At 56.9% G+C, this 16,004-nt stretch overlaps 1 protein-coding gene across 3 annotated transcripts; it reads right to left on the bottom strand.

Moving 5' to 3' along the window:
* Window positions 1-4,618: 4,618 nt before the first annotated feature.
* UBFD1 (ubiquitin family domain containing 1) lies at window positions 4,619-15,926 on the bottom strand. 3 transcript variants are annotated; one of them, XM_062179606.1, is made up of 7 exons: window positions 15,791-15,926; window positions 15,273-15,602; window positions 14,246-14,454; window positions 11,141-11,206; window positions 10,928-11,033; window positions 7,342-7,424; window positions 4,619-4,999 (listed from the first exon to the last, which is right to left on the bottom strand). In XM_062179606.1, the coding sequence occupies exons 1-7, from the start codon at window positions 15,813-15,815 to the stop codon at window positions 4,889-4,891; spliced, it is 930 nt and encodes a 309-aa protein (XP_062035590.1). In that variant the 5' UTR covers window positions 15,816-15,926; the 3' UTR covers window positions 4,619-4,888. The 3 variants fall into 3 exon arrangements, with proteins under 3 accessions (XP_062035590.1, XP_062035588.1, XP_062035589.1); XM_062179604.1 differs by having other exon boundaries at window positions 4,619-4,862; window positions 15,791-15,911; XM_062179605.1 differs by lacking the exon at window positions 4,619-4,999 and adding an exon at window positions 9,770-9,820 and having other exon boundaries at window positions 7,341-7,424; window positions 15,791-15,921.
* Window positions 15,927-16,004: the final 78 nt, after the last annotated feature.

The following is a 16,004-nucleotide window of genomic DNA, read 5'->3' as shown; positions in this document are numbered from 1 at the left end:
CTGGATCTTCCATCACACAGCCAAATCCCTTTGGCCTATGTCACGTGGGTTTGAGACCAAGAATCTGGACAGTGCTGAGTCACGGACTGGACCCTGGAGTCCCTAGGAGGGTGACTTAGATGTGGAGGGGGAGCTGGAGTGGTAAGCACTCGTGGGGACACTGCCCTCTGTGGACCACTCCTCCCAGCCACGAGCAACAGGACACACAAAAGGGCAGGGGCTGGGAAGGTATTTGGCCTGACTGCCGAGAAGCCAGTTAAGATGCCCGCATCCTGGTCACAGTGCTTGCGTTCAATGCCCGCCTTTGGTTCCCGACTGTACCTCCTGCTGGTGCAGACCCTGGGAGGCAGTGGTGGCTCAAGGAATTGGGTTCCTGCCGCCTATGGGTGAAGACTTGGTTGAGTTCCTGGCTCCTGGCTTCAGTCCTGCAGTTGCAGGCATTTGCAGAGGGAGCCAGTATATGGGAACTCCCTCTACCTCCCAAATAAATACATGCATGGGAGAGGCTGGCGCTGTGGCATAGCAGGTAAAGCCACCTCCTACAGCACCGGCATCCTATATGGGCTGTGGTTTGAGTCCCGGCTGTTCCACTTCCGATCTGTCTCTCTGCTATGGCTTGGGAAAGCAGTGGAAGATGGCCCAAGTCCTTGGGCCCTGCACCTACATGGAAGACCCGTAAGAGGGCCCTGGCTCATGGCTGTGGATTGGCGCAGCTCCAGCCATTGAGGCCATTTGGGGAGTGAACCAGCAGAATGAGGATCTCTCTCTCTCTCTCTGTAACTCTGCCTTTCAGATAAATAAATCTTATATACTTTACGGCTGGAGAAAGAAAAGCCACAACTAATAGAAAAACTGAAAGGTCATTACAAAAAAAAAAAAAAAAAAAGAGCAGGGACTTCAAGTTCATGGAGAAGGGGAAGGAAATGTCTACAGGGTGCAGGAAACGTCCAAGTCCATGTTCCCGGTCTCATCCCACACTCTGATAACAGACTCTCTCCTTCCCGCCTACTGGGCTTTGCTGCTTGTGGGTGGAGCCGTCACACTTGTTCTGTGTTTTATTAAACATGTCTTTGAAGGCTCCATGGCGGGAGAGCCCCCATGAGGCATGCGGCCTCCCAGCCCGAGGAGGGCTCTCCTGATTGGGGGCGGCCGGCTGGGAAGCTGGGGACTTGGACGACTCCAGAGTAAACCCAATCAAATCCTCATATCCACAGTCTTTAGTGGAGAGGGAATCTGAATATACTTAAAGCTGAACAAGTAACGCCAGCATTGGCAAAAAACATGGCTTTGGGCCCAGTTCTGAATGCTGGTTAATCCCCCAGTGTGGCTAAATTCGGCGCAGGAAGAAATGGAAGGAAAAGGAGGCGCGATTATTTATCAAACTTTAATTGATAGACTAATCTTACAGGATAAACAATAAGACAGCTAGTCAAGGTTACACTTTAAAAAAAAAAAAAAAATCCAGCAGCGCAAAATCTAACACTAAATACGTTCCTCTCCTCCCAAACAGAAACCAGAACAGAGCATACACCACAGGGAAACATGGCACTTACACATACAGTCAAATAACTCTGCAGAAGTTTGTAAGAAAGACACAGAGAGAGGTTCTTAGAAACTCAGAAAGCAGTAGAACCACCCGGGCTGGCAGGTCCATCTAGCACATCAGAGGGCTCCCGACCACCTGCGACTCCGCAAAGGCTCCTGGGCCTGACGCAGAAGGAAACAGGCGCCGTCCACAGCGGAGGGGACGTCAGCACAAAGCCTCCAGACCAAGGGGCCGCCCCCCAGGACAAGGGGCACGGCAGAGGCAGGGAGCGAGAGGAAGAGGCCTCCCTCGGCAGAGGGCGGGAAGCAAGGCTGCCCCTGCACGGCCCTTGGCACGCCGAGTCTCTCCCCATTCCCTTCGCTAACCCCTGGCGAAGAAAGGCCGGGCCAAGCACAAGAGCCCAGAACGGCTCCTCCAGGCACGAGGTTAAAGTAAGACTCAGAGGAGGAGTCCCTGGGGGTGAAGTATGGCAACCTCTCAGCGACATGGCAAAGGTAATCTCTTTGGCCCTTGAAGGTAAAGCAGCAACTAAGGAGCCTACGGAGGGCCTCGCCTGGCCCCTACTACGTGCACGAGATTAGCAGAAAGTGCTTCCTTTGCTCAGACCAACCTCACTTAGAAAGAGCTAATGCTGCTCGCAGAAGGCCCGGCACGGATGAACACGCTCCATCCCCAAGAGCGCCAGCGGCTCCCGCGGCCACCTCGCGAGTTCTGACCCGGCAGCGGCTGCAAGGTCGCCTCCGCGGGACGTGCGGGAGCAGAGAGCTGGCGAGGAGCACAGGGACAAGCTCCAGAAGGCAGAGCAGCCCCATCCTGCTCGCTGCCCTCGAATCACGCAAGCGCCCTGCCCTGTCCTGCCCTCTGTCCGCCTGCGTGGCCCCTGCCACGGAGACAGAGAAAGACAGTCCCTCTGCCGGACAGGGGACCGTGCAGAAAGGATCCCGAGGAGACAGACAGACAGACGCCGGGCTGCTGCCTACGGGGAGAAGGGCTTCAGCTGTTCGCACAGGCGCAGTCGGTCTACTGTAGACTGTAAGAAACACGAGTACAGAAAGAGACCACTCACCGGACTGAGGGACGGGCGAGCGAACCCTGCCGAGACCCACGCCGAGCTGAAAGACCCTTCCTAGGGGCTCCCGGTGCCGCCCACCTCTGCTCTCCTGGGAGCTCCCAGCAAGGTCTTCCAAGCAGACAGGGTCAGGAGCCAGGGCTCCAGACGGCCGGAGCGGACGTGGGGAGCTCCGCAGAGCAACACGCACGCAGCTCCTAGGAGAAGGTGTCACTTACGTTATTATTTATTGATATAGTATCTCCGAGTAAGGAAAAAAGCACCATTGTACTGAAGATGCGAAGGCTCGCACCAGCCTGCGTGAGAAGCGGTTCTGCCCACGGGCAGCAGGGGCAGGATGGAACGCGGGCAGGGCCGACAAGGATGTCACACGGTGACGTGGCGGGCGAGGCCCTGGGGCCACAAGACAGGGTGAGCATGGGGAGTTGGTGGGAGGGACCGCGGGGCCAGAGAGGAGGCCCGAACACGTGCTCTGAGAGACACAACAGCGCGCGTGTGTGCCACTGGTGGGGCACGCCTCACAGATGAGGGGGGGGTGTTGGCAACACACAGGGCACAACTCCCACCGAGGGCGCGCTCTGCTCGCTGTGAGAGTCTGGCCACAGCACAGGGAGGCCACCGAGGGCAGAAAAGCCACAACGAGCGCTCCTTTCGCAAGGGAAGAAAGTCAGGCGGTTTCTTGGATGCTACGTTACGCTTCACCTACGTTACCTATGCCCCAAAAACACAAGAGTAGATTTTTCCTGCCCAGACACACAAGCTAGCATTGACTACGCCACGGGAAGCCAGAGTCTGCCTAGGTGGGCTGGATGCCCGAGCTACGGCTTAGGAGGGAAAAGCGGAGATCAGTCACTGGCTCACAAGGGACAGACAGCGAAGGTGAACACATGCTAATACGTTTCACAGAATGACGAGGGACGGCGGGGAATCCGAAACGGGAAGCTTGGAGAACTCGCGGAAACTTACTACGCGAGCCTGCGACCAGCGAGAGGAGAATCGCAAAGACAGCAGCGGAGAAAGAGCACACAGCACAGCGGGCACCATTCACCAAGAGACTGTCCCTGATGGCAGGCAGGCAGTCAGGCCCAGAGGGGACGGCCGCGGCTCCCGGGCGCCAAGAGTGACGGCGGCCACTGAAGGAGGGCGAGCCGATCGGGAGAGCCACTTATCCCAGTTCCGGTGTTCAGACGCCACCTGCCGCCACCCTGGGTCGGAGGTCTTCTTCCGAGAAAGGCAGCGGCTCTGATCCTGGGATAAAGGACACTTGAACTGAACGCATGAGCGCAAGGACCAAATGGAAACGCATGATTGATTGAACTCATCATCGGACTGCTTAGAATTCCTCAAAAACTTCCCAAAGAAGAAGAATCTGGATCTGTGGCTACCTGGCTCCTCCTCGAAGAGGCCTCCGCGTGCTGGGGGCTGGGGCTCAGGCACCGCCGCGCCAGGCAGGGCTCCAGGCCAAGCTCCATGAGGATTGCGGGCGGCCACGGAAGCAACAGTGGAGCGCCCCAGAGACCGGGCCCGGAAGGGCAGATGTTTAGACAGGAGTGAGACTCCCTGATGCCCCGCCAGCATCGCAGCGGGCGTGGGGCGCCCCTCTCCCACCACGCACACCTACACAGCAGCAGCAGCTCCGGCATGGGCAGCTCCGGAAAGGAAGTGCTGATGAGGTACCAAAAGAGGAACTGGCGTCTTTGGGTTTTTTTAACACAAAAAACTCAAAATCAAGGAAGTGAGAAAATGAAGCAGGGCAAAGAATTAAATCAGAATCAATGGAGAGCAAAATATGGCTTACTAAACCCCTCATTTTGCATACAATTTTATAACAGGGAAAAAAAAACCCACCCCCATTTATCACAACGCAGTCCAAATTTTGCAACCAAAGATTTATGAAAATCATTGAAATCACTTAAAAAAAAAAAAGAAAGCACTGACTCATTCCCTTCAACATATTGGCAGATCTACTCTCAAACACACTTAAGAGTATTCCACACAACACGTTCGGAATTCAGATTTATTGATTTCCACCGTATTGACTTTAAAAATGGTATGAGGCTGACTGCAAGAAAGGGAACGGTGATTTTAAGTTAAAATGACGCTATGGCGAAAGTACATCACCTCTGGCTTCAGTCACCACATCACCTTAGACTGAACAGAGACTTTTTGTCTTGAACAAAGTTCCACACTCTGAAATCCAGGGATGCTGCAGGCTTCTCCCGGCAGTGTCCGTCACTGGGGGTCAGTCTGCTGGGCCAGAGGTGAAAGTGCTTTCAAAAATACTGCCATTTGCCCAGCACAGTGTCTTTGATTGCATCCACATATTGAGTTGGAACCCAGTACACCCAGTAGTAAGAGGCTTCTGTGGGGCCCAACTGAAACGCCTGGAAGGGAAAAAGGAAAACCAAGCAGTACTTCAGAGGCTGGAGACCAAGCAGGTGGAGCAAACACCCAGGGGCAGGCTGGGAAGGGACTCCCTCCAAAAGGGATGGAAAACCAAACTGTACCCGGGGAACTCTCCTACCGCATCAACAACAGCAACAACAAAGGGCCGGGGTGGGGGGTGGGGGGGTTCCGCACAGCCAGACCCAAGCAGGGATTCTCAAGACGAGCGCGAGTCGTCTGGAAGGTTTGCCTCTATTGAAACAGACTGGCTGGGCCCATCCTGTGGGATTCCTGCTGAGGGAGGTCGGGGGTGGGGCAGGCGCCCAGGTGACACAGTGGTTGGTTCTGAGAACTGCTGCCCCCTAGAAGCTGGCACCCACGCCCAAGGAGACAGGCCTCAATGCTCAACGCAGCAACCGACAGAGCCATCAGCACAGGGGTGCACGATTGAAGTCATAGGGCCTGTCTGTATGAACACGGGCATGTTAAAAAACACGTGTGGACTGGAATCATATGCACCTGCGGTGAACACGGACACGTCACAATCTGGACCACAAACAAAACCAAGTGGCATAATGACACACAGCCTGACACCATTAAGAAAACTGGAAACACAAAACAGCGCTCAGCCTTGCCCATGGACATACGTGTAAACCAAGGCTCAGGGAGATGGGCGGGCACATGTGGCAGTGACGGGGGCGGGGGGGAGGGGGGAGACAATGAGGACATCACCACCGTTGGTCAAGGGTATTTTTTCAAAAGTTACAAAATATTTCCACGATGGGCATTTCTCAGGGATGGATGGATATGGGTTTGTTGGGGCACTCTCTAGTCTTTTAAGTTTTGAAAATGGTCTTCTAAGATGAGGACATGCTTTTGTAATTGTGAGCTAGCTCAGCAATGGTACTGCACAGGGAGGGAAGCGAGGGCTTTCAATGGGACAACAGTGTGGGTGCTGCTTAAGGGGGTGCACAGGTGAGCAGAACTGCCCTCTGCCAGAAGTGAGCTCGGGGAGAATCGAGCCTCTGAACCCGGCAGCGAGCAGTTCCCCATCCACACAGACTCCCCACAAGATGGCCCAAGTGCTTCACTGCACTCCGACCACGCAGCTCCAAAACCAACCAGGGCTGCAGACCTCACCCGGCCAAACTGGCAACACGGACATTTCAAAAAGGAGTGAAGGGGCCCAGCTGCAAATATTAAGCTCCAACTGCAGAACCAGAACCGGAAAGTAAGTAACGAGTCAGGTCAGCAAGCAGGCAGAAGCAAACCTGCCTGTCATCCTTGTTATAAGGACAACAGAGAGGCTACAGGTGGAAGGACCTCCAGAGGGCCAGGAAGACGCCCTGGTGGCGTCCTGCCACCCCCACGGAGACCCCAGGAGCCCTGCAGCCCCGTGACCGGAAGGCCCACCTCCTCCTTGCCTCAGCACCACCAGGCTGTGGCATGGGTCAGACACCAACAGGGATCTATCTGGCTATCTAGCCTATCACGCCCCAGGCCCCTCCGACCCATATCCCTGTAGCAAGGGGATCTTCTCACACATCCTTCTGTGGCACCAACCCACAGGCCAAACCACTGGCTGCTCCTTCTCCCTGGGACAGGGCTCACGTGGTGCCCTCCCTCACTCGGGTGCACACAGAGGAAGCTGCCTGTGGGAGGGAGAAGGGCAGTGGCCCCAGGCTCACGCCCGCATCGCCCAGGTCACGTGGCCCACACAGCCACGTGGGAGTTGACGTAGCTAGCCTTCGCTGGGAACAGGGCTGGGGCACGCGGGTGCTGCCCTGGCTGCCCGGAGGACCACTCTGCTTGGCACAGACAGGAGAATGGCTCCATCGGCCTCGAGGAAGGAGCCTGCTCTGTCGGGAAGACCCCACACAGGACATGTGCTCCGGGGATGCACGTCCTCACTACATGGGCCTTGCCATGTGACAGGACAGCCTGGGGCCATGCCAGGAGGGATGCTGGGGTCCTCCCAAATGCCAAGGCCAGGGGAGGTTCTGTTTCGATACACCAGACAAAATGCTACATGGAAAGCCAAGTCACTGGACCTCTTTGTATTTATTTTCCTGGTCTAGAAACAAAGTATTACAAATAAGAGGGAGGTAAGAGAGAGTTCCAAAAGACAGGACAAAGTGCACCCCTTGTAATTGCTGGAAGGTATGTGGGCGAGGGAAGAGGTGCTGCAAAAATACAGATCAGGAACAGGGCGGTGGGTCAGGCAACACGAGTCCTAAAACAGGGCTTTCTCCTGAAGCCCCGGTTCGCCCAATTAGAACCCCACGCCCGGGGAGAGGAGGCAGAAGCGGGGACCAGCGAGACAAAGGCCAGCGCTACTTACCATCATGTGGTAGTCTTCGTGTCCTTCGATAGGTTCACTGACCACATTTTTAATGGAGCCCATGGGCAATTTCTCAGTCCGCTCTAAGTTGAGAGGGATCACAGAGATTATTCAAAGGCCCTCCTTGCCCACCTCCTCTGCCTCAGCAGACCCCTGGGAGGGCTGGTGTCGTGGGGCCTACCGGACACTCACCCTCTGCGAGTTGCCCTGCTGGGGAGCTGGCAACTCCTTAGGAGCAGGTGGAGAACAGGATTTGGCAGTGGGATAGTAAGGGTCTCTGAGGGCACAGCTGTTTTACTTCCGGGGTTCTCTCGAGTCTGATGATCACTAAACACCCAAGGAACTCCTCTGTACCCTTCCTGCCCGTGGCCAGCACTGGCTAAGGTCTCAGGCACCTGGGCTAAAGAGAGTCAGGAGGCCCAGAAGAAGAGCAACAGCGTCCCCAGGGCTCTCACATGAGCGAGGGCCACTCCACCTTCAGGGCTACTTCCTACACGGTGACCCAGGCCCCCACCCAGGCCCCCCATGAAACTCTGAATACGTTTATAACCTCCCGTGATGAACCCCGGAGGGCTCACGGGTCACCCGCGGTCAGAGACACTGCGCAGCAGGCTTAAGGACAGCAGGCAGGAAAGGGCGGCAGCGAGGGAAGAGGCCGCTGGGGGTGAGCGAAGGCAGCGGGGCTGGCCGGTGAGGGCGCCCGCACCCCAGGAAGTGACCCCCCTCACCCCGAAGCAGCAGACGCCGAGGGGCAAGCGGAAGTTCTCAGCCTGGAGTTAGGTCAAGGTGAGAAAGACTCGTTACAGCCTTTGCAGAAAGAAAAGTCTGGAAAGGCAGGACCTGAACACAGGCGACTAGGAATTTGGAGACCTGGGCCGGGCCTGCAAGTGGCTCAAGACATTTCAGTTCCACACTGTGTGGGCTCTGGTCTCTGAGGAATGGGGTTGGGGAGAAGGGACCTGAAGGTGCTCTCTCAGGCTCTCCAACAGGGCCCAGTTGTCTCCAAGATCGAGACTTTTAAAACCACCTTTCACCTTGCAACACCTACAGAGATTTCACAAAAATCAGGCATTTCTGGCTTCTCTTGAAAACTCCCAAGACAGGGAGAAGCTGAGCCCACATTCCTGGCCGATGGCATCAGCGAGATGAGAGGCGCGACTCCCCTGCAAACAGGGACCTGCTCTCCTGATGGCCACGTGTCCTCGGGCCGCCCTGCCTGGGGCGGCAGCGACCGCGGCCTGCCACACAAGCCAGCGCACCGCACCCACGACGAGAGCAGCAGCCCTCGAGGGCCGCTTGCTCCCCAGAGCACCCTAGGGCGAGGCTGACTCGCTGCTGGGGAGGGGGAGATCATCCACAGCAGCATCCGCCCGCAGAAAGGCGAAGCCGGTGGCCAGCCGCCATGTCCCAGAGCAAGCCGTCTTCCCCTGTGTGCTCGTGACACTCGGGTGACAGGACTTGGGGCGAGGAGGAAGAGGGCCTGCCCCTGGGCTCCCGAGGGACCCCGACCGCCACACTCACCTGGCTGGGAATCAAGCTCCCAGCCTTGGTCAGCCTGGAAGGCGTGGGAAGTTCACGGCCATGCTCCTCAACAAGGCTGATAAGGGAGGAGGCTTCCAGCAGCTCACAACCAACTTCTTAAGCTCTGCCTCCTGCCAGTTAAGATAAAGCCTCCAACCAAGGGACAGCAGTCCCTCCAGTCACGACGCATGTGCTACACGACTTTATCGTTAATAGGGTCCCTGGAAGACCGAACAAGCAGGTGGACTCAGATCCCTCCCAGCCCCGCTGGCTGCCTGCAGTTCTACTCGTGGGCACCATTGGTCTTCCCTGACCAGCTCAAAGGCCTCCCACTGGGCTGCCCACAAGCCAAAAGAAGCTTCTAGCAGGCAGCGGGCAGTCTCTGCACTGTGGCAAGTGAACGCAACAGGGGAAGATGAAGCACAGGACAGAGGCAGGACGAGGGTCTGACGGGGCAGGCTCCGCAGAGACGGTCATTCTGGAAAGCGCATGAAGGCCCTCTCCGAAACCAGGCCGACCCCTCCACATGTGCGGCTCTCGCTTTGACCATGCAGTTAGAGTCGAATGGGAAATGAATACAGAGCAAGTTACCATAAAATTGTTAGAAAACTCCAAGCATTTACAGCATGTCAGTCTTTGCTCATTTTAAGAACCAGCACACGATGAACAATAAAAAAAGACCAAAACCAAAACCAAACCACCTCACTTCCAGGTTTTGGAATTCTCCTCGTTCGGGCAATGAAAGAGCTCACTCCCCACCACCCGTGCCCTGGTGCTTCTCCGTGAGAGCTGCTTCCTGTTTTACGTGGAATCGCACTGATGGCATGACCCTCAAATCAATTCACCTTGCGTGATGGGACCCCCCTATACTTCTCTTTAGCGTTTACCTCAAACACTGAATACCTACAGTGCTGGCCAGAAACAGGTGAATTAGGCATGTTCCGGTCCCTCCGGGAATCTAACGGGGGACAGACAAGTCGGAGAGTAATGAGTGCTCTGGGGACAGCTCCCCATGAACAGCGGCGGCGGCGGTTCACGTGGAGGGTGGGGAGGTGGCAGGGGAGGGCGCGGTAGGGGACACGGAAGTAGGGCCTGGGGAGTTTATGAAGAATAAGGAGTGCGAAGAAAGCGTTCCAGGGACAGGCAGAGTAGGAGCAAGGCACGTCGGGAGGTTCAGGGAGGGAGGCAGCCGAGATGCCCGGGGCAGAGCAGGGCAAAGATGTGGACTGGGGCCACCGTGAGGGTCACTAATGCTATGTTGAGGCATCTGAACCTGGCCTGAAAGAGCATGGAAACCAAGGAGAACAGCAGCGTGGGGAGGGAGAGAGCAGAAGAAACCCAGCCAGTGGGGCAAACAGGTCCACCTTGCTTTTAACTGACAAAGTCGCAGGATGCGAGCAGCCTTAGCAGGCACAACACAGCGGCAAAGAAGGGGACACAGACAGTTGTGGTGCGTGACTGACGAGACTGGGTGACCAGCCGGGGCAGGGACAACCCCGGGGTCACAGACATTTGCCAGCAGACAGCAAGGCTGGCCCAGACACACAACACAGGCGGGGAGAAGAACCACCCGCGCCCACTGCAGGGCCAAGGTAGAGCGCAAGAACGAAGGAAGCCGGCTACACAGGAGACAGGACCCTGGCGACAGAGGCAGGGCCAGCTGCAACAACCACTCGGCTGCAGCTGGGCGATGCCGCGGCGGGAACTCAGGCCAAGGCAGCCACATCTTGTGGTTATTTTCAAGAGAAGCCCCTTGCACCCACCTCCCCCCCCCCCCCCACAAAAAAATTAGTGATGTGAAATCTCCTGATTTTTACGGAGTGTGTGTAAATGCACAAAGCCCTCCGGAGGGGCCAGGCTGGGCTCTCGGGCCCCATGTTTGGGTACAACCCAGGAGCCCATGATTGATGGCTGGGTCCCAGGATCAGGCTGAAGAGAGCGAGGGGGAGGGGTCCAAAACAAAAGGCAGGTGTCTCACAGCAAACTCAGAGGCGGAAGCACAGCGAGGAGCGCGGCCGGACGCAGAGCCGCGCCGCTGGCCTGGGGCAGGTGCGGAGTGGCGTACCTTTCGTGCCGATCCATAGCTGGTCTTGCTCCAGCTTAAAGGTGAGTCTCACTTTTCCCCCGGACTTATTGTACATGCCGGACAAGGGGACCGTCGGCAGGCGCTCCTAGAGGCACAAGAGCACAGCAGGAGGGGGTGGGGTGAGCAAAGGGAGGCGCTCCCGGGCGGCTCCGGCCATCGGAGCGGGGCACAGGTCCTTGCCTGGGAGCTTACCTGGGCACCCTTCACTGATGGCATCACGTCCTCGGGTTTTCCTTTATCCAGGACTTTCCTGTGTTGCTGTAACGCAAGGCAGAGGGATCGTGAAATGACACCTTTGTCTGTACAGCAGTCGCGTTTCGCTCGAGACGGGATGAAGGCGGCCTTCCGGTTCGGGTTTGAAAGCCTGGTGGCTACACACTGGGCCCTCTGACTCGCCGGAGCAGGACTGCCCTGTGGAACTTTCTGGGAGGGTGGCGATGTGCTGCACCTGTGCTGGCCACCAGCTAGCTGGGAAGATGGAGGAACTAGATTCTTAGGCAGCCGCACCTAACTACCGCACTGGACAGTAAAGTTCCAGAACAGACAAGAGGGCCGCCCCCCCCCCCCCCCCCCCCCCGCTGACTCAACAGTGTCACTCCCTCCTCCCCCCACACCCACACCACCACTGGTGGAAGCATTAACTGCCTGGTAGAAGGGAGCCCTGGTGGTGGCTGCCCTCCTGGCTGGAGCAAGAGGACGGCCACTTCACATGCCCCCCTCCAACACCAGCAGACGCGGGGAGCAAGCCTTGCAGACTAGAAAGTGCACTTCCTCTCGCCTCGGAGACCCAGGCCACTAAGCAGAGCTCAGAGAGCCACACTTCCGGACAGCCATGCTAGTGACTCTACCCCTTGATGCGAAGATGACACAGACCTGCTACCCAAGGACTCCGAGACAGCTCAGTCTAAGGGCGGAGTTCACGGCCCCTACAAGTCCTCTTTTGCCTGGCCCAGGTGCTGTTTTCCCTCCATCTGTGCTTCACGGGTACGGCTGTAACTGCTTGCTAATGCTGGCACCATGGGGCAATGAACAGGTAGAGGGGAACAGCTTCTCCAGACCTGAGCCTCAGGTGGCCATGAGCCAGCTCAAACTCTCTCTGGCATGGCCGACATGCCCTGGGAAGAGACACTCAACACTGCCAGACTACCAGCAAAGGGGCACCGCAGCCATCAGCCGGATTCCCGACCAGGCTGATCAAAGCCAAGGGCCTCGAGCCCTCTCATTAGCCACGTCACGCGTCATCACCAGCATTCCACGGAGCAAAGCCGCATGGGCTGCAAGTCTAATCTGAGTCACTCCTAGCAAGCACCTTGTGAAGAATTTTCCCTGCACCCTAGCAGTTCTAAACCTGCTAAGCTACCATTAGCAACTCAAAACCTGTACTTAAGAGGCATGCTGTGCTCCAAGGGTGTGACCATGTGAACCAACGCTAGCTCTTATCTGACTGTTTCACACACGTGCAGATGAAGACAGGGACATGGAAATAAACTCAACTGGATTCCACATTTGGGAGTGAAGAGTCCACATAGCACACCTTTCGGATGTTAGCAGGTGTACAGTGTCTCATTGGAAACCAGCCAATGCTTTGGCCTTTAGTGTCAGGGCTCTTAGAAACAGTGCTGAAACACGTTAAGCTATGTCCTCCCTGGGGTCTGGCACAGCACTCAGCACAGAGCATTGCTAGTATTTCCACAGCAAAACATGAATATGCGGCCGGCGCCGCGGCTCACTAGGCTAATCCTCCGCCTGTGGCGCCGGCACACCGGGTTCTAGTCCCGGTTGCCCCTCTTCCAGGCCAGCTCTCTGCTGTGGCCAGGGAGTGCGGGCCCAAGTGCTTGGGCCCTGTACCCCATGGGAGACCAGGAGAAGCACCTGGCTCCTGTCATCAGATCAGCGCGGTGCGCTGGCCGCAGCGCACCGACCGCAGCGGCCATTGGAGGGTGAACCAACGGCAAAAGGAAGACCTTTCTCTCTGTCTCTCTCTCTCACTGTCCACTCTGCCTGTCGAAACAAACAAACAAAAAACAAAAACACATGAATATGCACCCTAATTAGGGGCCGGTTTTGCTGTTTATACAAACACTTGTTTTCCAGTTCCCTAGTGGGCTTTGGAAGCCCATGAGGGATCAGGAATCTCTAATAAAAAGTGTGTTCCTCTTCCACGGCTGGCTGTGGATCTTTGTACCTCTGGGTACCAAGGCTCACGCTGCATGAGTGGATCTACTCTACTCAGGGCAAAGGTTAGGTTGAGAACACCTGTTTTCCTGGAACACTTCGAAGAACGGCTAGAAGGCTGCTCAGCAACAAGTGAGATCCATTGTGGGATCAGATCACAAGTGGTGATCTTCCCACCTGCTCCCTTCCAGAGTGCAGTAACAGCGGTTTTCCTGAACACAGAAGGGCTCTTAGGAGCAGGTGCTGGCGGCGCAGGGGGTTAAGCCGACGGGTTGAGATGCCCACATCCCATACTGGAACACTCGCTGGAGTCCCTTGGCTACTCTGCTTCCAATTCAGCTTCGTTCTAAGGAGCCCAGGAGGCAGCAGGGGCCGGCCCAAGTGCTCGAGTTCCTGCCACCCACGTGGGAGACCTGGACTGCGCTCTGAGCTCCTGGTTTCAGCCTGGCCCAACCCTGGCTGTTGTGGGTATTTGGAGAGTGAAACAGTCGTTGGAAGATCACTGTCTGTCTCCTCTTCTATATCACCCTGCATGTTAAATAAACACACTTTAAAGAACTTTCTTTTTAAATAAATGGCTAGGACAAGCACAAGAAAAACTGGATCTTTTCCATCCAAAGTCAGCAACAGAAAATGCGAAAAGGAGGACAAAACCTGGAACCTGGAGGGCCAAACCAAACCAAGTTACCTTCCTAGCAGTTTCACCTGGCTGTCTGAAACAGCCGGCTCTAGAGGGCCCGAGAGCTGCTGAGGTCCACAGCTCAGCGCTCGTTTACTTGGGGGAAGCCGCAAACCAAAGAACAAAGGTAACAGGTGTCCAAGCAGGAGTTCAACGTGACACGAAACGGAAAGAGAGACCCATGTCTGACTCTTTCCAACACCTGATCTGGAGCCTCCCTCTCACCGGGGCTTTAACCCTAAAGTAGGTAGACTTGAGACACACTGACCCGCCAGATGAGACAAAGCTGCAAATCTCAGGTAGCTGGCACCTCCACTCTGCCGCACCCAACTGCCGCCATGAATTTCCATCATGGGCCCTGTCCGAAAAGGAGCTTATTCTAGGGAGAACGTAAGCAGCCACGGCTCAGATTCTCAGGACCAACACGCACAGAACCGACTCACCTTCTGCCTACACAGGGGCTCTTTCTTGTTCTCTTCGGCCTTGGCATCTTGCTGCGCTGCGTCTTTGGGCGTGTTCACAGCTAACACATCATTGATCGTGGAGCCGACCACCATGATCTTGGCTCCACTGGTCACTTTTATTTCTCTCAACGTCTTATCCTCGGGGACGAGTCCCTTATACATGACTTTCTGCATGGCAGGTGGGAGACCTTGGCAGACAAGCAAAGGGAAAGACCGGGAAGTCAGTACTGGATCCTGTCCCGAAGCAATTCACAACCTCTGAGCCCCAATTTCCAGAACTTTCTACCACAGACCTGTTCTAAAACTTAGAGAGACAGAACACACGTGGGGCATTTGGTACAGCACCTGGTATTCAGCAATGGCTCAATAAACATTAGCCGTCATTCTTTCCAAGTTGTTCATCACCTAATCGAATGCATCACGTGCGAAACAACAGGTGTCAGAGGAGTACAGAAGCCAAGAACAAGAGTGCCTGTTCTCAGGCGGCTGAGCCACACGGAGAAGGCTTCTTTGGAAAGCACTGCGGACAGCAAAGCGCTGTATACAACATAAAATTAAGAAATACGAGCAACCGTCCAAGCCCCGCGTCTGACAGTCAGCAGCACCAGTCCCAAAACTTCCCTTAGGTGAATTACCTAAGATATTCACTAAAAAGAAATTCCTGCCTGCATCCCGAACCCGCTGAACCAGAATCTCCCAGGACAGGGCCCAGGAGCTGTAAATCGAACAGATGCCGCAGATAAATCGTAAAAACAGGTTTTTACGGAGCGATGTCAGGAGCGACTTTAGTTTGAGAAGCTCAGAGTCGGACCCGGGTTGGAGCGGCAGCTCAGCCGCCCACCAGCTCTAAGATCTTGGATCTCGTGGGACCCCCGGCCTGAGTAACCACGGGCATGCAAGGACTCCCGTCGGGGGCCTGCTGCGAGCCCTGGGAGCGGACCGAGGCAACGCGGCCAGCACCGCGCCTCGCACGGCCGTCGCCTGCTGCCGGCGCCGGCGGGATCACCTGTGATCGAGTGGATCTTCTGTTTCAGCTCGGAGCCCGTGCTGTCCAGCGGGAACTTCACATCGTGCTTGGTCTTGTTCCAGATGATCTTCAGGTCCACCAGCTCCTGGCCCGCGCCGCCGCCCGCGTCCTCGCCGTTGCTGACCGAGGCCTGGGCCGCGGGGTCCCCGGGGGGCTGGGCCGGGGCCGGCTGCAGGCTGCCTCGCGCCGCGCAGGAGTCCTCAGCCGCCGCCCCCGCTGCGGCTTCGGTCTCCACGCAGTTGAGGGGCCGCGCGGGCGCCTCGCTGGCCACGGTCTCGGCCTCCGTGTCCATGCCAGGTTCCTCCATGCCTGCAAAGGGGTTAGGGGGGTGGGCGCTCGCCGCGGGCCGGGCCTGCGACGGGACTCGAGGCCGGCGCCGCCGAATCCCAGCCCCCGAGCCAAGCTCCTCCCTCCGGGCCCAGGCCGCATCCCTCCCCAGCAGGAGCGCCCGCAACCCCGCGGCCCAGCCCGGCGCCCGCCAACCCCTCCGCACTCACCATCCGGGGCCCCGGCCGCCGCCATGATGATTGTGTACAACACCCACCGCTCCCGCAGAGGCCGCTGGGAAGAGACGAGCTGGCTGAGATTGGCCCCCGCAGCAGCCCCTAAACGCGCACAGCCTGGCCGGAAACAGGTGGAGGTTTCTATGGAGACCCGCCTCCTCCGCTTCCCCGGCCCGGCCCCTGCCACGCTTTAGCTTTCCCGACCGAG

The sequence above is a fragment of the Lepus europaeus genome, chromosome 21, assembly GCF_033115175.1.
Source record: "Lepus europaeus isolate LE1 chromosome 21, mLepTim1.pri, whole genome shotgun sequence".
NCBI lineage: Eukaryota > Metazoa > Chordata > Mammalia > Lagomorpha > Leporidae > Lepus > Lepus europaeus.
The sequence above is the reverse complement of the archived record's forward strand: the minus strand, read 5'-3'. Positions and strand labels throughout refer to the sequence as shown.